Below are 23,772 nucleotides of genomic sequence, written 5' to 3' on the forward strand. Positions count from 1 at the left end.
AAGGAACCCTGTATTCTCTGCCTTTACGTTGTCAATTTGACCTTTTCGTTTATTGCTCAGATTTTAGAGATGAACAGAGTAAAAGACAGATGGGATGATAATGAACATAGAGATGTGCTTCCCTAAGTAGGCTCATTTTTAGGAGTAGTGATATACCAATTAATTTTTTTGAGGCATGGACTTTTGGAAATGAAATAAAATACTGTTTTTACTCTGCAGCTGAATTTCATTGCCATTTAATTTCTACTTTTAGGTTTTTGTTACTTTTTCTTGCAATAAAATAGCTGGGTGATATCTCAAATCAAGAATTCCAACAATTCTTAGTATATTATTAGTTCTACTCAGTAGGTCATTTTGTCTTGACTGTGAATGAGGTGGCCAAGTTTTCTTCGCTGCTTACCTACCTGCTTGAGCTCTTTAAATTGAACTGCAGCTTTTTGTGGAATAACTTCTTATTTTTTCACTTTTGATGTCTGTAAGAAAGACTGAGAACTATTTGTAATTGATATCTTCAAGTGCTTACAAACCTTTCTCAACCCCTTGATCTTCCAGTTGTACTAGTCATTATTTGTGGGAAAATTATTTGAAGAAGGCAGTGTATTGTAATGGTAGCGAGATGGGCAGAAGGGGCAAATACTATAAAACAAGATCTGACTGGGGATTTTCAGTCTCACAAAGGGATCTCTTTTGGACCTTATAAAACTCTACTGTGTTGGAAATAGCAACTGCTATCTCATACAAACAAAAATGAGCTATGTGAAGTAAACTTAGAAAAGTAACTGAAATAGTTCCCAATATAGCAAATCTTCTATCAGATTAAATTAGTTAATATGAAGTGCCAGTCAGAGATAGTCAGAACTATAATCTGGAAACAGTTTTTGCACTTACTCTGGTAAGACTGCAATAGCCTTTTGTATTCCCTGTCAGAGAATATACATTAATTTATCAGTTGGTTATTTCAGTGTGTGTCTTGTTCTAGGATTACTGTATTTTAATGCAGATTATTTCTTGATGGCTAGGGAATGTTGTGGTATTTCTTACTTGCCATGTTATCAGACCACTCTGTTTAAGTGATTCCTGCACTAATTAGTAATTAGGGATCTTCCTTCAGCTAAGCAACATATATAATTCTTTTTGTGGTGTGTTACACTTTTACTGCTTGTGTGTGGGACATGGTTAAACATTTTACTATATAAGAGGTAAGGATGTGGTAGCACACTGAAATCACAGCTCTTGAATAGCATATATACATACATACATATGCATATTATGTGTGTGTGTGTGTATGTGGTCTCGGTCGGGGCCACTCCCCGGGCAGATGGACCTCGTTAGCCCTGTAAGGCAATCCATCTACGTCCTGAGGACCTCGCTGCCACCGTCCAAGCTCGCTTGGCCCCGGCAGATGAACCTCAGGATTAAAGGGTGGGCTCAGTTCCGCGCACACTGTGTCTCACCTAAAAAATCCAATGCGCAGGCTGGAAGGTGGAAAGACCTTCCCCGGTTCTTCGTTCGTGAAGACTGGCCATTTATTTATTATGTGGTAAAAATTTTCTTTTGAGTTCTGCCACAGCCTTTTCTGAACAGGGTCATCAGTTCTCTGCAGAATGATATTCAGTCACTGTTCTGATCTTAATAAGCAAAATAGAAATGTTCTTGTGTACATTGCTAGCTATGGAACATAATTCCTAAGTGAAAAATAATCTTGCTCTTTTTTTAGCCATGTTTTCCTGAGTTTGTTCTGATAACACTAGTGGCAATTGCAAAAGAAAAGATTACAATCTTAGATGATACACAGTATCTGCAATATTGGCAATTGACAGAAAAAAAATTACTTGGTTCCCTCCTAGGAGGTATTTTCAAATTAGAATTGTGATATGTGTTTATTTAAATCTCTAATGATTTTTCTATTTAGTCTTCACAGGATTATTATCTTTGTGGGAAAGGAAGTGACCAAAAGGGGTTCTGCTGTGTAGAATGACTGTAACTCTCATGCTGTCCTGGACAGCATCTTCTGGGTTATTGATTCTGGTCGCCTGCTTTTGAAAACAGCCACGTGATATAATTGTGAAAAAAAAGACATTTGTACTAATGACTGCATGACACTTTTCTGCTTGTCTGTGATTGTCTAAAGAACCAAATGGGATGAGATGGGATAAAATGAATCAAAAATGATGTTAATAAAATTAACAGTTCTCATTGATTGGGAAAATGAGCAAATGCATCTGGTATGAACATCTCTTCAGAGTTGCTGCTGAATGAGTATCTTTGTGTTTTGCTAAAACGTAAATTGAAATACTCAGGTCTTTTTTACAAGTGGTTGCTGATACCACCCTTGTGACCAAGCTATTTAATGAATTCCCTGATGGATGCTGAGAAACCTTGATGTTTTAAATATTTGTGAGAGTTTTTCGTGGTAGAACTAGCTTTTAAGTGAGTTGATTTTTCTTTTATTTTCTTCATATGTTGAACTGATGATTCACTGAGTCTTCCTAAGCTCTTAAAGTTGTGGAATTCAGTTTCAACGTATCTGTAACATATTATGTTATGACATGCCAGATGGAGAAGTGCTTTGAATGGAGAAGGGTATTATTGGTGGACTTAATGCCATCTCTCCTTAACTCCCTGGTTCATTATGATTTTTGCAATCTGAAGATCACTGTGGTTAATCTTTGAGTAGGCAGTGTTGTGGGCTTACAGTTTGTGAGGTCATGGTTTTACTTCAATTGTGTATGGTTGTGTGTATGCACTTCAAATTATACTGTATTGCTAACATATTACTAAATGCTGTTCTGTTTTTGTTTGCCCCCTGCTCTCATGATTGCCAGAGCTTAAAGTTTATGCCATATGTACAGATTTTTTTACAATGCTAATTTGTTGTGTAAAAGGGTTTTTGTTGTAAGACACAACCTTGTGGGAAGCAGAAAGAAGTCTTGCTGTTGCTCTAGCTGTCCACACATTTTTACATAGTAGAACCAATCTGCTTTGTGTTTGGTAAAAACTACTGCTTATGAGTCTTTATTTATAAAATAAGACACTTAAAAGAAAAAGTAATATAGGATTTTATGGGCAGAAATTCTAAGGAGAACACTTTAAAATTGCTAAGTGTAGTTGCCTGCAGTGGCAGACAACTTGGTTATAAAATACTGCTGATGAACTCATTAAATTCTATCTCAAAAATAGTTATATTATTCCCCCCATTGTTCCTGTTGGATGGCTGTTCTGAATATTATTCTCTGATGTGATTCCATTTTCCATTGTAAGTCGCTGTTGTTGTCAGTTCTTTTTAGCTTTGAATGCGTGCTTTCCATTTGATAAAAATTGTGTCAATCTTTTGAATCTCAGATCTGTTTAGCTTTAAGCTTTGTCAAATAGAAGGAAAATATTAGGGGCAAATTCTTATCAATGAAGTCTGTTGGTAGTGGCAAATTCTGTAATACTGGTTCACAACTTTTTGTACAGTGTGTATTAATGATAAACAGTTTAATTTTAAGGTGTATATGCAAACATGAAAGTACAATCATTTGTTTCCTTCCTGCTCTTCAACACTCTCTTTTCACATAATTTTTTTCCCCCAAGAGATGCTTCATTTTTTTTTAAACATATTATCTAAACCTAGAAACTAGCTGTGCATAAAAATTTCAGTTCTCTGAGGATTAGTCTCAAACCAACGATGGACTGTTACATAGCCTGTCCAGGGCACATAAAACAAAAACTGTTTTTTGGAGGTGAAAAAAAATTAGTATATATGGAACAACAACAACAACAACAAAAAAGACTCTTTGCTGTACATGTCAGGAATTTGATGTATCTCTAGTTGTGTTATACAAGGTAAATATGTGAGCTAGAATCCCTCTGTCTGTGGCCATGTCCACAATTTAAGCAAATAAGAAATAGGTCTCCTGCATAGTCTTTGTTCCATTCTGATTTTGGTACTAGATTTGGAAGACACTTTGAGTGAATATCAGGTTTCCTATAATGATGTGTTTTGGTTTGACAGCTTTTGGCTAAAACCAGCTCTTCTGAAATGTAGTTCAGGCTCTGTAAGAGCATGGTTTTGTGTCTTTCTTGACCAGTAGCTGCAGAGCTAGTTTGCTAAACTGTGATGGGGTAGCTCTGAGATTTGTCTTTTGCTTGCAATTATTTGTGCCCATACTGCCTGTTTGACAGGAAAATAAGTATCTGGCCATTGATTATTCAAGGCTGGATAGTGCCCAGCTCACCCTTTGATGCTGTTCTGCTTTTTTTTTGGTTGTTTTATATATGAACATTAGAGCCTGACTGAAATCTGGTTGAGTACTTTCCCTTACTGTAGTAGTAAGGTATTGATTTTGTATTACCGACTCTCCACCTGGTTTCATAATTTTGTAAGTATTCTGTAAAAATTAGAACGGTTTAGAAAAGGCTGATAAATGAGGTGTGTCTTTTCTGTCTTCACTTTTCTTCCTTTCAGTTTCATTCTCTTTCTTCCTTCTGAGTCTTTTCATTCTATTCCCCGTCCTCTTCCCATTTATATTTTCTTTCTCTTGTTCATTCTGTCCCCAAATTCCCTCCTTGCATTATACTACTCTTCATTTTCTGACATCCCATTAATCTTCCAGTCTTTATGGCTTACTTTCCCACCTCCACAAGCACACCCACAGGATGCTTAGAAATTTTACAGCATACCCAGTTGTCAAAAAACTAAACCTACAAGTCCCAGACCCGTAATACTATGCTGGGAATGCTCATTAACTCCCACACTGTTTGGAAAAAGAAACCAGTACAGTTAGTATAAGGTCTGCAAACCATAATACATGCCTAATTTTCCACTAAACCTGGAAACTCCTCATTGGAGCTGGGGAAGAAGATGGGATCTGGCTTTTTTGCTTCAACTGTGGTTCTGATTTTTTCCAGAAACCCTAGAAAGAGTGACATGAATGTGTAATTATAGTGGTGTGACCTCTGAAACATTAGGTTTGAGGAGAACACATTTTTCACCAAGAGATCAGGAAACCTGTTGCAGTAGGTGGATGTACCAGCAAGTGTATCCTCAGCACAGAAGCTGCACTGTGGCTTTTCTGCCCTGATTTCAGTGACAGTTGGAAGGCAGATGATCACACCCTCTTTCTTTGACTCAGAAGTGTGTGTCAGAAAAGAACTGTGACCTGGGGAAGATGGAGCAGAGTTGTGTTGGTTCTGCAGCAGACCCTTTCAATGTTAGTGGCTCTACTGCAGCAGCCACAAGCAGGAAGAAAGCAATGGTGTGAGGTCTCACTGCCAAAGCTGAAATGGAGCTTGTAGTGAGAAGTGCCTCTGACTTCAGATGCTTCTGTCCAGTCTGGGTGCCAGGATTTCTGTCAGACCATGTTCTTTACTGCTGGCAGAAGTCACTAAAAAAATGACAAAAGACTGGAATAATGTGTATATGATCAACTGATCGCCCCCTCCAATAATTGCCTGTGAATGCTAATTAAAAAAGCAGTATTCAGTGTATGGATGACAGTGCTTAGTTCTCAAAGGCAGTAATTTGAGGCTTTTCTCTTGCTAAATAACACCCATGCCAGTGTTTAGTGTTGCTCAGTGGAATTATCATCAGATTCAATCTCAATCAAAGGTCTCTTAAACAGGTGGACCTGAACAGTTTTTGGGTAGTTTTCACTCTCCTGTGTTGATATTTTGTTTTGTTTCTTTTTCTTAGGCTTTGGAAATAATCACTGTGTTGCTCTGTATTCTTAATTCTGCTGTGAGGAAGATGAACCTGTTATCGGTGTTAGAAATAGAAATGTAAAGACACAAGCTTAAATTCTGCTGTAATCAGTAGTAGGGGCTTGACCTGCTTGCTTCTGCTTATCCTTCATTAATACCTTTTTTTTTTTAAAGCCTGTATCACATTTAATTAACTATTCGGCACTTAACTGACAGTACTGTAACAAACACTACATGTTAAAACAATATTACTTATCTACACCATAGCTGCATACAGCTGTGCTGTACCTAACCCCAGAATTACTGCATCAGTCACTGATAACCCCCCCCAGGTTAGGTATTGCCAGCTGTGCCTCCAGTTCCTTTTTTATTTCCCTTTGTCATATTCAGAGGAGAGCACCAAAGGAAGCCAAGCAAAGCATTTGCTAAGCTTTGCTTAGCATCAGTCCTCTGCTTTACCCTCTGTTTTCTGTTATGCAGTGAGGATGCAAATTACTTAAGTGAGATGAATTAGCAGAACTGAACTTAAAAGTTGAACTTGCCCACTAAAATGATGCCTCATCATGGATAAAAGCCCCCAATATTACAGGTAAAGATAACAGTTATTTTTTAATATGTTCTTTTTCCAGAATCCTACTCAAGTGGGAACTGCTCTTCAGGTTTTCCATAATCTTGGGACTTTGAAGGATACCATTGCTAATGTGGTGGATGGATACTGCACAGTTCTGGAGGAGAACATAAAAAATGCTTTGGATATCAAAGTATTGACCCAACCGTCTCAAACTGTTACAAGAGGTAACAAGAGATACTTGTTTTACAGAGAATATCTGAATTTTTTTTGACAGGAGTACAGTATGTTGTCAAATGGAAGAAACTGTCACATCCAAGCCTATTATAGGAATGTTTCCCTTCTTGCTTTAACCAGTAGAGGGTGGGAGTAGGCATATCTCAGAAATCATCTAATTTGGCTTTGAAGCCAAAATTGGGGCTATCTGTTATTGGGCTCAAAGTTTTACCTTTATTCCTCCCTGTCTCTCTCTACTAACTTGCCCAGAAAATCGCCCTCATTAGTTTACAGCTTTGCAGCATTTTCTTTGCAGTTTCTCATGGAAAGGTGAATCGAAATTCTGCTTTCTTGGTATTGGTGAGAGGATCACAGATAGAAATCATTTGCAAGGAGTGGAAGAAGCCTGCAACTACATTGTGATGCTTTTGTCAGATGGAAATTGTTTCAAAGCAGAATGTTCAATATGAAGGAATGTTCCACTATTTAACCTTTAGTTCCCAGTTACTCCAGATACCTCAAAATACTGAGGAATTGGGTGGGCAGGCAAATTTGAATTTGGCAATATGAACATCTAAATTTTTTTTTTTTTTAAATTTTGCAACAAGCTGAAGGCCCATAAAAGAAGTGCATTCCCTCTGAAGAGAAGCGATGATTTAGAGGCTTCATGCCATCCAAGTATAGTATCTCTTCTTTTTGGAGTTGGTCTATGCATACAAGTACTGAGCTGGTAATTACCTGTATTTTTCACAGCTACTCTCTCTGCCATTTCACTTTGGTACTGCATCCTGCACAACTGCTCATTGGCGTTACCTTGGTGTTTCTGTGGAGGTCTGAACTGTAGAGGGTGTAACAGTGACAGAACACTGAAATATCCCCACTGAACTTCAGAGTTTAGTTGACTTCTCAGTTGAGAAAACTGAGTCCATTCACAAAGCTCTGTTCTGAAGGTATTTTAGGCCTAATAAGTCTTTGTCAAAGTGCTTAGAGATCTATATTCTTAATATTTTAATTTTCACACGTAAAAGCTGAAGTGTGCTGCAGTGTGTTTTTAAAAAACGTTTAGGTGGCCCTGGTAGAGCTGCTATGCCAACACCTGGGAACACAGCAGCTTTTCGAGCAGCCCTCTGGACAAACATGGAGAAACTCATGGATCAGATCTGTGCTGCGTGTGGACAGGTTAGTTAATTAACTCAGTAGTTTATTAGTAGTTAAAACAATTCCTGTTTGTCTGGTTATGCAGTTTTGGACAAATGAATTCAGGTGTCACTTTTCCTGTCAATGAATTCTTTTTTACAGGTGCAGCATTTGCAGAAAGTACTGACAAAGAAAAGAGATCCCGTGTCACATGTCTGCTTCATAGAGGAAATAGTTAAGGTAAAGTTTCAATTTTGTTTAATATGCTTTAGTAATTCTGTTATGGAAAATGTGGTGAGAGAATGGTTTTGTTTACAATTTTACAGTTCCATATTTTTTTTTAAACTAAATTGATGAGAAAGTGCTGAAAGATGTATTTGTGGTCTGTGGGCTAAATCTGTAGGATGTAAACATGTTCTTTTTGTAATAATTTCTTTTGTTTTGTTTTAAAGGGAGCTGATAAGGCACCACTGTCAGTTTTTATTATGGATCATTAATATAATTCCATAATACTGATGTGATTTTAGTAATTAATTAAGTCTGTTAGTTTGCATAGGAGAATGTGTCTTCATCCATCACTTTCAGCCATCTGTTTCTCACTTCTTGACAATTTCTTCCTTGAAAAATAATCATGGCTGTTCTTTTGAATACCTATTATTTTCCATTCAATTGCATTGCTTTATATTCATATTTGGGGTAATTTGATTAATGGTCTCCTTCAGTGTTAGGAACAGGATTACTGAAACTACCTCATCTACCTTAGTAAAAGACGTGTTTCTACTGACATCTCTTTTCCAAGAGTGTAACTGTGTTTTTAATTCACATTGACTTACTATTTGAAGTATCTTGGAGAAGCTCTTCATATGCAAACGTGGTCTTCTCACCAGCAAAATCAAATAATGAAGTTTAAATACAGCATTTAATTTTATCTGTCCGTTAAGCCCATCTCCACAAGATTTTGCATAGAGAATCAGTTTTCTATGAGGCACTTCAAGCTTCTCTTTCTGTGTTAAAAAAAACAACCAAACAAAAAACCCCAACAACAAAAATAAAACCTAACCAAAAAAACCCACAGAACTCCTCCAAAAGTTTATAAACTTTTAGCATATTTTCTTCATTAAAAACTTTAACTGGCAAAAAATATTTGTTGCTGCCTGGGTGGATTGACCCTTCACTGGATGAGCAGGTTTAGGGAGAAACAGAGAAACCTGGAGACAGACCAGAAACTTAAAAGGCTCAGGAAAAGTTTGTATGGAAAGGGAACTTAGATAAATGATCTGTTGGTGTTCATCAGTGCCTCCCACTGCATGTCTTGTGCTTCTCACTTTCACTCTTCCATTTTGTAGAACTGCACTTGAAAAGGAATTTTTCCAGTTGTTGAGGTTGATAATAGAGGGAAGCCAGAGGAAATATTTTATCAACCTGGAATATAAATGAACAGGGAAAATGCATCTCAATAGAAGCAGAGTAAGGAAAAACTCATTAGAAGATAAAAGGCTTTTGGGTTGTCATATGCTAACAATGTTCTATGATCCCTCTGACTACCCTTTCTTCCTTTTAACTTCATATTGCAGGATTGCATCTAAATGACAAATTGCATTTCCCAACAAAAATCCATCTACTTATTTCTCCACAGTTATCACTCTTCCAATTACTTTGCTCTTCAGTGGGTATTTTGGTGTGGTGCAACACCAAGCTGGACATTGCCGTTCTCAGTGAGGCCACTGAGGACCAGCAGTACATCCTAATCTGATGTTCTGCTAGCAGAACTCTCTTAGCATGACACAGTATACTGCTGGTGGCACTGATGCTTTACTTACTTTTTGCCTGAGGTGGTTCAGAGTATAGCACAGTGTTTTTCTTGGACATTCTCACAGTTATACCATTTGTTCTAGTGTTCTCTTGAAGAATGTATGGCACCAGCGTGCAGATGGGTGAGGTCACACCCAGCAGTAGAGTTGTTGTTTGGACAAAACCATACAAATTTGAACAAGTCCTATATGCTGCTGAAATTCAAGAGTATATGTGCAGATGGCTTTTTTGGGAGAGTATGAATTGTTTTGTACGTTGAAAATAGATTTGAATAAAAAAATTGATATTTTGCCATTTACTAATGAAGACTCCACCCATTAAGCCAAACTGAAATGTGCTTTTGTCAGCAAATGTTCTGGAGAGGGAGAAAAGTTGGATTTTCTTCATTGTATTCAATTTCATTAATAAACTGAGCAAATGAACAAAACAAAGTAAAGGTACTAACATTGTACCCGTTTGCTAGGGCAGCATGCCCACTCCAGAAGATAGGAAAACGAATCATCCACTCTACAGTCTGTGCACTAATTACTGTTACTGATGTCAACATTATTATTATAGTCATCTTCTGCAGCAGCTGCAGTACCACTTTGCCTGTCCATCTGCTTCCTTGTTTTGATTACTGCAGTGCAAGTATCATCCTAGCAAGCATAAGAGAGGAGGAGACCCAGCCTTTTTAAAGCACAAGTCCTTTAATAGCAAGGAAGCTACTTGCCTTGTTTTTTTTTCGTAGTCATCATTATCCTTTTCTATTGGAGATTTTTTGTGTCTTTCTCTTCACAGATAGCACAGCCTGCAGTTTTTCTAATTTTGTATTATGATCTCAAATATGTGCTTTCTGGCCTTCTAATTACCTGTTACCATAATAATATTTAGTAATGTTGTATCATGTTGTATCCAAAAATGTATTTTAAAAACAGTAACTAATTAATTAAAGGACTCACAAAAACTCTCTGTTAAAAAAAAAAAAAAGAAAAAAGAAAGGAACAAAACAAAATGTGACAGATGGAGAAACTGAGGTACAGAACTTGGAAAATTTATAAATACTGGAGTTCAGCAAGAGGGAAATGGCAACACTTGCATTTTTTCTACCCTGTGGTTTTGCTTACAGAATTCCATTCCAATTTTTTTTAGTAATAGGTGTGTCCAAGAGTTAAGTGACATACTCAGGCTTACACGAGTATCATGGAAGAATCTGGAGGTTAAATTTATATTGCACTTTTTTCTGCTCTTTTTCTTTGCAGACCCAGATTTTTGTATTTTTCCTTTACACAATAAGAAATTAATGCAATTTTGAAAAGCAGTCATCCACTTGATAGTACCTTCTAAAAACTGCTGCATTTCATACTAGTATTGAACTGTAGATTCATTATTAATCTGTACATATTAAAATTACATTTTTTTTTTAAGTCTGTGAACTATTTAAAGGAGAAATACATTTTGTTTAAGACTGAATGGACATTTTTGTGGGTTTTATGTAAGAAAAAAAGGCCTTTAATGGCTAAATTTTAGTTGAGCAAGGCTAAAATAATTCAGACTTTGTGGAGTTCCAGTTTCTAGTTTGGGGGAAAATGAACAGACCTTTCATTGTATACATTTTTTAAAAGATAGGATTATCGCTTTCATTATGTTAAGGGTAAAAATTAAAATTCCAATTAAAATTTAAATAATGTAAATTTGATATTTTTGTCTTTCTAATGATTGGGTATTTATGTCACTTCTTTTAATTGCATAATTCACCTTCAGAGAGCAAATAGGCTACTCCAGTTTATTCTGCTTTACTGCTTCTCTCTTTCAATGTGTAGTGACTAATCCTTCCTCAGCTGTTGTAATACCTAAACTACAATTGACTTCAGTGTAAGTCGCAGCAGAACATATCTTTCTGTGACAGCCACCTTCCTAATTAGAGATAAGAGTCCCTCTAAGCCCCTTGTGAAAGAGTTGAAAATGATCTCTGATCCTCATCTATTTTGGGTCCTTCACTCCTACGTAGGCATCAGGGAGCAGTTCTGCAAAGTGAGAAGCAGCCTGAAAAGCAGCGAGTCATTGAGTAGGGGGGATTTGGGGTGGTCCATAGAAAGGGTGGGCTGGAGTCTCTCTGCTGGGCAGAAAGGGACTGACTCCCTGTGAGAGGGCAGATCTGCCCTTGATTGCCTTTGGATGTCCCATTTGTTAGCAGCTGAGGCACATCACAAACCCTGTCATTTATGTAAGCCTCTGGGTGAAAAAGTGAGCCAAGAGTTGTAGGGAGTGTTATTATGTACTTTGTGGAGGGCTCTTATCATTGCTTCTGCTGATGAACGTTTGGTGAGTAAGCAGGCTATTTTCCTGAGTTGTCAACACTGGCAATATGAGGTGTTAACGATACAGAAGGAAATGTCCCCAGCATTACATAAGATAAAGAAAATAAGTAGAAAATATAGATGTATATTGACAGAGTGCACTTACATTTCACCTTCTTATTTCTCCTCCCCGTCCAAACTTGTTAAAAAATGTTGCTGCTTTGAAATTGTTCACATCTATCATCACGTATTCACATTCAGTTGACCCAATTAAAAAATAATCCCAAGCGGAAAAAATTGAAAAATAATCTAATTATTGCCTTATGTGAATTCAGAAAATAATATGGTTTTCACCTATTATTACAAGTATGTTATTTATTTTTCAATATTTTTTGTAGGAGCAGAATTGGATTACTTGCTCATCATTTCTACTTTGATTTCTGTTTGTTATTTAAGCAATAATGTGGTACTTTGTGGAGATCTAAACACAAGTGGATGAGCAGGTTTTTGATCCACAAAATATTAAAGATACTCTATGTTTCAGACCTAGAAATTGCCTTGCTGAATTCACTTGCAGGATTTTTGAGCACTCTCTTAAAAAACCAAGGTCATACCAGTTAAAAGTCCTGATTCTCATTTTGAGTGGATCCGTGTGCCCAGACAGACACAAAAAGTAATTTGATTCTAATTCACATGGGAGGGTCGCAGCCTGTGCAATGGTTTTGTAATGGCACTATGCTTTCTCTAGAACTTTAATTCTGTTTCTCTGACAGAATTATGCAGCAGTGAAGAAAAGGGATGCTGTGGAGGTTGTGTGGGTTAGTAGGTAATAATGACCTTCGTTCTTTTTCACTTCTGGTTTGGTGGCACTTGTGCGAATTGCAGATTGGTGATGACTGCAAATCATTAAGTTGGTTGGTTTTCAGTCAGCCTGCCGTTGGAAAAGAAATACATTTACCAGAAGTGCCGCCTTTTATCATCATTCTTGTCAATCTTACCTGAACAGCTACGGGCTGAGTGGACGTGGTAATGAACCACCCTTTCATCCTTGGAGCGGCAATGGAGTAGTCAAGGTGAAAGCACAGTTTGAATTGAAGCTGTACATACTAAATCACTTCTCTGGATAGAAGAAAGCTGTCAGATCCCTTGGGTAGCTACTGGCTTTTGAACACTAAGTTCATTTACTTCCAGTTGATGCATATCTTGCAGGAATATGGAAGGATTAATTAATGGTTTAAGTAGTTTTGAAGATATAGGGCACTGTTTAATACCTAAGTATTTTTGTTCCTTACAAATTAGGTTTTCTGAGGAATCACGTGAGAATTCTAGTAGGGGAAATGCACAGCCTTAACTTTATTTTCTAGTTAAGAAGATTATATTAAAAAAAAAAAAAACACAACAAAACAGGTTTTGGTGTTTTTTTCATCTGCATAAAGAGACCTTTTTAAAATGTTGCACTATTGCTGGAAGTCTAGAAACTATTACACCTTGGGTATAAACTGATCAACCCAGTGTAATGAAATTCCATGCCCTGCAGTAAAACAAAAAAATCAAGGTCATTTTTAAAATCACAGTGCCATTTATTGACATCTGTTCACCTGTAATATATAATGTAAACAACATTAGAAATTTAAATTCACTCTTATTTTAAGAAATTTAATCTTGACTAAGCGTATAGAAAAGATTTATTGAAAACACAGAATTTGTCTGTTTCTTTACTGATTAATTGCACTACTGAGGATGATGGCTTTTTGTTCACAGTCTAACATTTGGCAATTGTGTTGCTATAGAAATAGTGCAAATAGATTTCCTTATTTCTGTCCCAAAAGATCTTGCTGTACAAGATTGTTCAGTCGTTTGTATTGTTGCTTTATTGGCGGAAAAAATATTGAGCCTGTCCTTTAAATGTCTTCTGTTTTTAGAGCAGCATTCACAAGTCCCGTGTTTCTTTACGGCGGAGCCTTTGATTACAGATAGAAAACACTGTATGTATTAGTATGCAAAGCCTGATTTCAGGAGCCTGCAGCAACTAGCTGCATGGTAATATTCACTATATTGTTTTACATTTCAAAGAGGCTTCACAATAAAGATGTTTTTCACATTCAGCTCAAAGTATCAAAATTTCTACAGGGAAAAATAAGTTGGAAGTGGTTGTCATGAAGTGGGAGCCAGTTTAGAATCAGTGGGTCAGATTTATTATTTGAATGTTAAAATAGCTATTTTAGGCACACACAAATATGATAATTCACAGATGGGAAATTATACTCATTAAGTTCTAAATTTACAGTGTGGAGGAAATAGAGACATTTGTAAAAATAAATATATGTCCTTTCAGCATCTTCTTGCATTCTTGTCTTTTACTGAATAAGGGCGATGCTTTCATTCTCGTTCCTTGAATTTAGATTTAATGTCAGATACTAAATAGTTATATTAAGAACAGAGCTGAAGAGATTTCATTTCAGTAATAGCAAAGTTAATTTGTAGATTTATATGTGTTTTTTTCTAAATGAGGTAAGCTGTTCTGTTTTTATGTTTGAGGAGACTTGAAATCAGTTTTCTAGGCTGCAGCATTAATATTATTGTGTAGTAACAGTGAATACAGGTCTTCTAATGTCTTTGCTCTGATGGTACTGGTACTCAGCCCACTATTGTTCAGTGGTTTTATTGACTTACTAGTAGCTGTTAGTAAAAATGGGTTATACTTTTTGAACTGGGAAATCAAATTACTTTCATGTGAGTAAGAAGAGGTTTAGCACATGAATTCTGTCAGTCTGTAGTTTTTTCCATAAACTTGCAAGCAGGCAACATTGAATCTAAATTTCAAATCTATACAGCTGAGTGATAATGTCACTTCACACCATTAACAAGTCTGCTTATGTGCTGTAATACAATGCACTAAAGATATGAAGACTACTGAAAAAAGTCATTGGGCAAGTATAATTTCCTCCCAGAGCGGTGATCAAAGTAAAGCAGGAGTTCAGTGGTGAACATAAGGGTGTCAGTATGGGATCCAGTCCTGTTTAAGACCTTTACTAATCATCTGGATGATGGGTCAGAGTTCACCCTCAGCAGGTTTGCTGATGACACAAAATTGAGGGTAGTGGCTGATGCTCCGGAGGGTCATGGTGCCATCAAGAGGGACCTCTAGAGACTGGAGAAATGGGCTGACAGGAACCCTATGGACTTCAGCAAGGAGAAGTGCTAAGTCCTGCAACTGGGGAGTGACCACCTTGGGCACTAGTACATGCTGGGGGCCACTCATCTAGAAAGCAGTTTGGCAGACAAAAGCCTGGGAGCCACCAGCTGAAGACAGCTAGCAATGTGCCCTGGTGGCAGAGAAGGTGAATAATATCCTGGGGTGCACTAGACAAAAGTATTGCCCATAGCTTGAGGAAGTGATCCTTCCCTTTATTCACCATTGGTGAGACCCCAGCTGGAGTACCGTGTCCAGCTTTGGACTCATGGGTACAAGAGAGACATGGACACACCAGAGAGAGTCCAACAAAGGTGCTGCAAAGATGATGAAGAGGCTGGAGCATCTCTCCTGTGAGAAAAAGCTGAGTGAGCTGGGACTGTTCGGCCTGGAGAATAGAAGCTCAGGGGGATCTCCTCAGTGTATACTGATATCTGAAGAGAGGCTGCAGAGAGGGTGGAGCTGGACCCTTCTCATGGTGCCCAGTGACAGGGCAAGAGACAGTGGGCACAAACTGAAACACAGGAGCTTCCCTCCACACATCAGGAAACGCCTTCTCACTGTGAGAGTGACCGAGCCCTGGCACAGGTTGCCCAGGCATGTTGTGGAGTCTCCCACATTGGAGATGTACAGAAACATGCTGAACATACTCCAGGGCAGTCAGGTCTAAGTGGCCTTGCTTAAGTAAGGGTGTCTAACCAGATGACCTCCAGAGGTCCCTTCCAACCTCAAACATTCTCTGATTTGTTGACTTGCAGCTTAAAATCTCTACTTAAAAGGCCAGTCTACTGCTTTGAATTAGGCATCTATTAAATATAGACTTTTTCTGTCTTAGACTAGCAAAAATGTTAAACTATTGAATAAGTAAATATTAAATATTAATTTTTTACACTTATTATGCCTGTATTATTAGGGGAAGACTCAATTTTATTATTTTTCAACAGAAAGATTTACTTAAGAAAACCTTATCTTAAGATACAGTTTGCTAGTTTATGTTCACTTAGAACAAGTCTACATTCAATTTTGCCTTCTTGGGCTGGGACAGAGCAGGATAAGCTAGCACTGTCCAAATGTCTCCTTACCCTGGCATTATGCAGTATTGTTACACAATCTTAATTGTTTTATCTAAACCCCTTCTGTTGTGGGAAGGTTTCACAGTATTACTATTTGCACAGAGTATTGACAATAGTGACTTTATAGTAATAGTTGAAATGAAATAGTTATAAAGGGTGAAAACATTTTTAACTGATTGTTGGTCATGGCCCTGATTCAGCAAAGCACTAAAGTACATTCTTAATTTTACATAAATAGGGTATACCGTGGAAGTCAAACAGCCTACCTCTGTCTGTTATTCTAATAAGGATAAACTTTATCCAGTTCACATGCACAGTAAAGTGAGCCCCACTGTTGAGAAAATGCATTGCCGTTTGTGCTCTAGCCTGCTGGGCTATTTTGTCTGATTTATGGGTATAATTTTCATGAGCGAGTAATTCCTATGTGAATAGTGTGTGTGACTGAGTACCAAATTTTTAAACAGCATGAAAAAGGGCAAAATTACAGTGAATAGGCCAGAGTGGAGTTTGATTGTTGTGTTTTTCTATTTCACTCTACACAGATGCAAGTGGGTTCCCTAGCAATAACAATTTCACAAGTAGCTGAGTGCTTATAGTCCGTAGCTCTTTCAAAAGCATCTTTCTCTTCCTCTGGTTGTGGACAGATGTCCAGCAGGTCAAATAACAGTGTTGTCCTAGTTTTTGTTACTGGGCAGTTGTTCAGTTCATTTCTGAAAACAATTAACAAGGGGAAGACAGACCTAAGCTGTCTTGCACTGCCTGAGGAATTGCATAGGGGCTACGAAATCATGTGAATGTCTGCTCAGCTGATGAGATTTAGGGAATAAAGTGGTCACTGGGCACAGGGACAGCAGCGACAGTATTTTTAATTCCCAGTTTGAGTTGGTAAATTATTAGTTTATGTAGGTATACTTTAGGTATTAGAAGCATTTTCACAACAGATTTTTATATTAGAAAGGAGCCAGTTATGGGGCTGATCTTAACCTCCCAACAATTTTGTAGTGGTGCAAAATATGATTTATGTTAAGATTTTCTCTGCTGTGAGATAAAAATGAAGCTGTGAACAGATAGTACCATTAATTCAAAAATGCTGAGTTAAATGGATCTGCTTTTGGGGGAAAGTTCTGGTTTGCCATTATAGTCTTACAGTTACTTGCAATTAATGTTCATAGATTGAATTTGGTTGTATTTCATGATGAGGAAAATATGTATATGCCAACCTGAATCTTGCCCATCATGAGTTTTAGATACCATCAATTACAGTTAAGGTTCTTTTGTTGAAGAAAGAACATATTGCCTCAAAAGAGGAAATAGCATTTTATTTTATGCTAAAGTGCAATAATTTCCTTCTGAGACACTTTCAGTTATGTACGGATGTTTTATGTAGGCTTTCTGTATATGCAGTGTGCACCTGAAACAGCTTTGCAGCGGATAGCAGTACCTCTTAACTTCCAAAGGTGTATGTGTTCTCTGTGTTATCAAACACATACACTGATGGGGGAATATGACAGAATGGTGACCTTTTTCCAGCGTTGTTGGTTATGGCATAGGAAGCTGTTGGAAAATGATTGCTACAGAGCTGAAAAGATAATCGGATGCAGTTCATTACTCATCTTGTCAGCTGCTCCTGCTACAAGGGATTGTATCACAAGATGTTAATCTGCTTGTGACTAGATTTCAAAGCAAGCATTTTTATTTTGGAGGGGGTGTATGTAATTTAACATCTTTCAATTTTATTTCATTTTCAGAAGCAAGAGAAATGGAAAATTCCTGATTTAAAGTCTCAGAATATTAATTGATAGAAATATTAGTACATCCTTGTGGGTTCTGTTACAAAAATATGATGATATGCTGCAAAAAGCTATTTAATTGTAGAAGTTGTTCTTTTAAGCTAATTATGAGGTAGAGCGTTCCTTGAATAGTGGAAGTTAGTCTGCTAGCACACTTCAGTGTGTTCTGCAAGACAAGTATAGACAGAAGACAGATTTGGACCGGTAAGAGTCCTATCTACACACTGAATCACTAATGTGATGTACCCAATGCTCCCATACATTGTCTACCAGTGAGGATATTTAGTGCAAGTGTAGAGGAGAACCATATTCATTAGTTAACGCTCTACAGATGGGAAGATGGCAAGAATGCAGTTTTAGCTAGGTGGCATTTTCTAAAAGTGAAAGGCCCAAAAGAGCAGTTACTTTCTGATACTGTGGGTTGTTGCTCAAAAAACTATATGAAACAGAGGGGAAGGCTTATAAACTTTCTATGACATTAAGATGAGCCAGTAGATTGGCTCTGTACATTTTAGGCAAGCGGTACTGCCCATTTCTCTTCCAGCTTCATCCTGCTTATCTTGCTAAGCCCTTGAAGATGTTGTCCAGTACAAGGGGCATTCTTTTAATTTTCTGCTGAACTGGAGAAAAACACTCCCTTTGCTGCCCTTTTGCTGTCATTTACTAATATTGATTGTTGTCACATGGAATTGCACGTTACATTTTAAATAGTTAAATCATAATTTTCATTGTGATCTACACACTGTTAGAATACATTATTTAAAAAATAAGCAGTGAGACACTTAAAAGTACTTTAAAAAGTAATATATTGAATTAATATGTAAGCAAAAGAAATTACATATTTAAACAAAATAAATTGTTTCTGGCTGCTCGTGGTTACATATGGCACTTCTTACTCCCGCAGGAGTATCTCATGCTAATGCCTTGCTGTATTCCAATTTTGGTAGCTACAGTCCACCCACTTAAATACCCCCTGGTGTATGCGTAGGCAACAGTATTCTCTGGTTTCTGCCACAAACTCTTGCATGGTCTTCTCTGTGCTATTAATCAGCAGCTATATTTCACCTCCAGAGAGACTGCATCTCAGCACTGGCCAAAGTGAAATATTGTATCCCAGGTTATAGAAGCAGCCAGTAATGACTCTGTAGATAGTAGTTTTAGTTGATTCAAAACTGGGACATTAATTATTTTTGCCCCTGAACATTTTTGACTGAGTAGTCAGTCAGCATGAAACGTTACTTGAATTTTCCATGTAGCTTTTCCTGTCTCTCTCTCCTCATACATAATACAGTTCTCTGGCTGAGACATGAGGGCCTTCTTCACTATAGAATTCTGATACAGTTAATGAACACCATTTGCCCTGGTCACAAGACACAAGCTAGTGGGCAGAGGCTTAAGTGGTATGGATGTGGCTACCTATGCAAATGTGTGCATGGCAACATAACTGTGTATGTCTGACTTCATATTGTAGAGAGAGAGGGAGATATATACAGAAGTTACATATTTTCACTAAAACTTTAAATGTCATCACATGTATGTTACTGCTATTTGTTACCATGTTGAATCTGACAGGTCAGACAGGAATGACAGTGTGGAGGGGTACATCTATGATTTTTTTTCTGGGCCCCTTAATCGTTGTGCTTTCTGCTGAGTAGGGTCTGTCGATGACGTGTACTTTGCAATGAAGAAAAACTGTTCTGTTCAGAGTTTCCCCTTCCCAGGAAAACACTGGACAGTCTTCCAAGTAGTGGGCAGGAAAGGATGCCCATCCTCATCTCTTGTAGTTTTTTTTTCTACTTCATACATGCAAATAGGGAGAAAAAAAAAACAAAACAGAGAGAAAGCAGAATCACACTTCAGTGCATGACCGTAAGTTCCAGATGTTGGGAGCAGTAAGGAAACAGCCATTGCTTCCCTGTCCTTTTGGCAACAGTGTACTCCCTTGTTTCCACTTGCGACAACAAGCCCTGTTGGCACCAGGCAGTGAAGAGTCAACTGTGAGGTTTACTGTATTTTCATGTGGTTTATGTTTTTAGAAACAAGAACTCTGTGTGCAGCAGAGCAGCATGCAGTGGTGTTGGTCCCTGGTCGGAGTTTGCCAGCACGTTGTAATGGCAGGAAATAATTGCTGTGATGTAGCTGGCACGAGGACCCCCACGGAATGTGAAGGTCACTGCAGTGCAAAGAGATTTTCTAACACGTCTCCTAAGGTGTGCTACGTCGGCCTGCAATCATACCTCTGGAGAGCTGGGAGCAATTCTGACAAGACAGAAGCTTTTGATTTTGTTTCCTCTGGTATTTTTTCTAGCTCTAAACCCAGGAGAAACTTTTCAGATTTCATTTACTTTGGTTTTATTCTCAGTGATGAAGAGCAGCTTTGACTGGAAGCATTTGCGTTGTTTAAGATTTTTTGAAAAGAGTATGTTTCGAAACTTGTATTTCTTTTGTCCCTTTTTTTCAGGATGGCCAGTCTGATATTTTGTACAAATTTTGGACTGCAGTAACTCAGACACTTTCCTCTCAGTTTCAGTCAGCAACAGACTGTAAGTATTCACTATAAATGATGTGTAATGTGTTCTGTAGTTATTTTGAATCTCTCTTTTCAGTAAGGCCTTTGCTCATTATCTCCTCTACCAGAACTATAGCAGTGGTTCCCTCAGTACAAGGTCTGTTAATTAAAAACTTCCTGGTTTTGTAACCAGACAGGACAATCCTCCTAAACTGTAGTTGAATTTTCAGAAAGAAGTATTTGCTGTTTCATGAAGTAGTCATTATCTAATAACAAAAAAGTATTTTTATGTGGATGTAAAAATGTTTGGAATGGTACGTTATACTTCCTAAAGCAAAGGGGGTTTGCCAAATTCAAAAACAGTAATTTGATTTTAAAGAGCAATTCTTACAGTCTTATCTTGTTATACACTGATTGGTTGTAAAAACCTGATTTTAGACATTTTTTTGATACCTCTGTAAGTAAGAGTTTCTTCAAAACTTCATGTCTGAATAAGATAAATGGCTGGTGTTCTGATTATACACTATACTGTGTACATATGTACAGATAGCACATACAAACAAGGAATATTAAATAAAAATAATGTAAGCATAAGACAGTTCTATTACCAGTACATACTAATGCAGCATGCAGTTGGATCTTAAGTGAGTTTGGTGCTTTCATAAACGTATCTTTCACGTTTGCACACAGTGTATTCAGTTAGTCTTTTGCACATACAGATAAAGTGCACAGGATGTGGATTTAGCTTTGTGATCTCAGCTATTGCACTGGCCCTTCAAAATTTGGTCCTTCCAGGCTTTATGGCTGCAGCATAACTAGCTGGTGGATTCATGTTCACTGGTTGCTAAGTAACTAGATGATCCCAAAAGAAAATGTATTCATCTTCTGTTAAAACATATTAATTTTACTGTTTTCCTTATGCATTACTTTAACAGCAGAATGTACATACCTAGAAACTCCTTTGTTCAAACCAAACGTGCTGCCTGTTTTCAGCGTTCAGTTTTAAGACAGTAGAATTGTGACATCAGTTAATGGGATCAATCAACATTACAGAACTGAAGGAACTCTTACATTTTGTCATCTGTACTTTGTCTAACATCTACCCAAAACTATTTTATTACTTGCTGTTTTTAAACATGTTTTTTATATAAATGTTGAGAGGTGGTTTTGAATGGGAATGATGTTTTCACTTTTTTTTTTTTTTACTTTTTTTACCTTTTTTTTTTTTTTTACTACAGCTGAGTTTTGGGGAATAAGGTTTAGAGTGAGTAGACTTTTTATTTAAACGAGGCATCTGTATGAGAATGTTCGTTTTTAACATGGAAATTCCTGGTGATTGAATCAACTGACATCAGTCATAGCCTCTGGATCGTATAGGTCAGAGGAAGCCTAGATAATATCAGAAAAAGTATTGTAAAAATAGGAACTCATGGCAGTTTACAGTGTTTGCTTATAGATTGTAATCTGCTTTTGTGAGGTTGGGACAGTCTTTATAAACTTAGCTTCATGACCTAGGGTAACTCTGTGCTTGATAATAATGTGAATCCTCCAGTATTCAAAACTAGAATATATTTGAGTTGAAAGCATAGGCTGGGTGAAATGGGGCAGATGTCTGGAACCTGAAAAACCTATAAATGAATGGAACAGTGTTAATCTCCTAATGTAATGGGAAATCCAAAGAGTATGAATGATGTTAGGTCAAGATTAACAGTTGCTAAAACAGTTTTACATTTGTTTCATTTCCTGTTACTTGTGGCAAGCCTTTCAAGCTGAAAATAATGCTGATTTTTCTTCTGGCTTTGTCATTCTTTGACAAGTTCAGGAATTGCATGTTAAGTACCTTGCTTTAAGAACTGTGTGCAAAAGCATATGCTTCCCTCATCACATTTCTGAAGTCTTTGGTTCATAGGACTTATCTTTTTCTGCTTTAAATGGATATCTTCAGTGTAGCACAGCCCCACACTTTTCTTCCATCACACTATAGTTAAAAAATCTCTAGATTTAGAGAGTTCTAATCACACTTTGGCCTTAAATGAATGATGATAATAATTAAGTTTTATACCAAAATTTTCACAACCATGGTTAGCATCTTTATTACACAGAGTAAGTTTTTCATGTCTAGTCTTCCAGCTGTGGATTTTATGCTGTTGCTTTAGAGACATATGTTTGTCAAGTGCATTTTACGTGATAGCTCACGCTACTTTGAAATTAATTATAAAGGTTACATTATTAATATTAAACTTAGGACACCTGTAACATTCATTGATATAAATGCAAGGGTAGAGGTTGTTTATAGGAGTCAAAAAATTTAGTTTAAATTTCACACTGTGTATTGGTTACTGCTTTATTTTACAGCCTCTATGTTTTTGAAACAAGCATTTGAAGGAGAATACCCTAAATTGCTGAGGCTTTATAATGATTTGTGGAAGCGCCTCCAACAATATAGTCAAAATATTCAGAGGAATTTTAGCACAAGTGGAACTACTGATCTTTTTGCTGAGCTACAACAAATGGAAGAAGATGCACAGGACATATTCATGCAAAAAAATGAAGATTACGAGTATGTATTATCAACTGTAAGGCTATAAAACATAAATCTTTGCACCCTGTAAGAAAACAGAATATTTTATAAACTTACTGTGATTCAAATTGTCAGAGTGGGAACATTTTTAAAAGGCTTTTTCCCCCTCTTACATTATTGATTTAACAGTATTTTAGAGCTGTAGGATTTTCATTAGGCTGTGTAATTAACAATGCTGGGTTGTTTTGTCTTCCACAAAATCTCTGATTTTTGAACAGCCTCTATCTTTTTTTCTCTTTGGGTGAAAAAAATAGCAGAATGCTGAAAATTCAGTTTTGTGTGCATTGCGATTACAGCAGTAGCTTTCTGCTAATGACGCTGCAATCATTTGAGTGTGACAAATGCTTACTTGTTATGATTCACAGTTTTTAGTTTATCCATCATAGAATAAACGTGATCTAAGTGGTAGATATCAGAAAGATCAAACTGAAACAGGTTCATCAAGTCTATTAGGACATTCTAGGCTTATATAAGAAAAAAATGAATATTTTAGTTGAGAATTTTATTGGCTTAAATACATTCTTGAGCAGTCAGTGGGAGACTTATAAGAATGTTTTTCAAGTGCATATGTTTAAAGGAAAAACAGTTTCAGTATTGCAAGGTTTGTGTGGTTTGGAAAGATTTAATGCCATTGTGTATTTTAATTTAAAATGTAGTAATTTTTTCTTGTACCCAAAGTCCAGAAAAGGCCTTGAAAGATTCACTGCAACAGTATGAAGCTGCTTATTTGTCAAAATCCTTATCTCGACTCTTTGACCCCATCAATCTTGTCTTCCCTCCTGGAGGTCGGAATCCTCCCTCTTCCGACGAGCTTGACAGCATCATTAAAACTATAGCCAGGTATGCGCGTACAAAGCATTGCACGATGTCATACTCAACAAGTATCAGTAGTTTTTCGTAAGTGACCATTTTAGAAACGAGACTTCCTT

General features: G+C 37.1%; 1 protein-coding gene across 1 annotated transcript in view; it reads left to right on the forward strand.

Annotated features, from left to right (window-relative positions):
• Positions 1-23,772, forward strand: part of COG5 (component of oligomeric golgi complex 5) — a 178,947-nt gene that overhangs the window by 110,084 nt on the left and 45,091 nt on the right. Inside the window, exons 8-13 of the mRNA XM_027890119.1 lie at positions 6,315-6,480; positions 7,536-7,648; positions 7,769-7,846; positions 20,215-20,296; positions 22,618-22,822; positions 23,522-23,683. Coding sequence (XP_027745920.1) covers positions 6,315-6,480; positions 7,536-7,648; positions 7,769-7,846; positions 20,215-20,296; positions 22,618-22,822; positions 23,522-23,683 — 806 coding nt within the window. The remainder of the gene's footprint in view (positions 1-6,314; positions 6,481-7,535; positions 7,649-7,768; positions 7,847-20,214; positions 20,297-22,617; positions 22,823-23,521; positions 23,684-23,772) is intronic.

Source organism: Empidonax traillii, unplaced genomic scaffold, assembly GCF_003031625.1.
Source record: "Empidonax traillii isolate 1590-97213 ecotype Southwest subspecies unplaced genomic scaffold, ASM303162v1 scaffold277:size2070623, whole genome shotgun sequence".
NCBI classification, from domain to species: domain Eukaryota; kingdom Metazoa; phylum Chordata; class Aves; order Passeriformes; family Tyrannidae; genus Empidonax; species Empidonax traillii.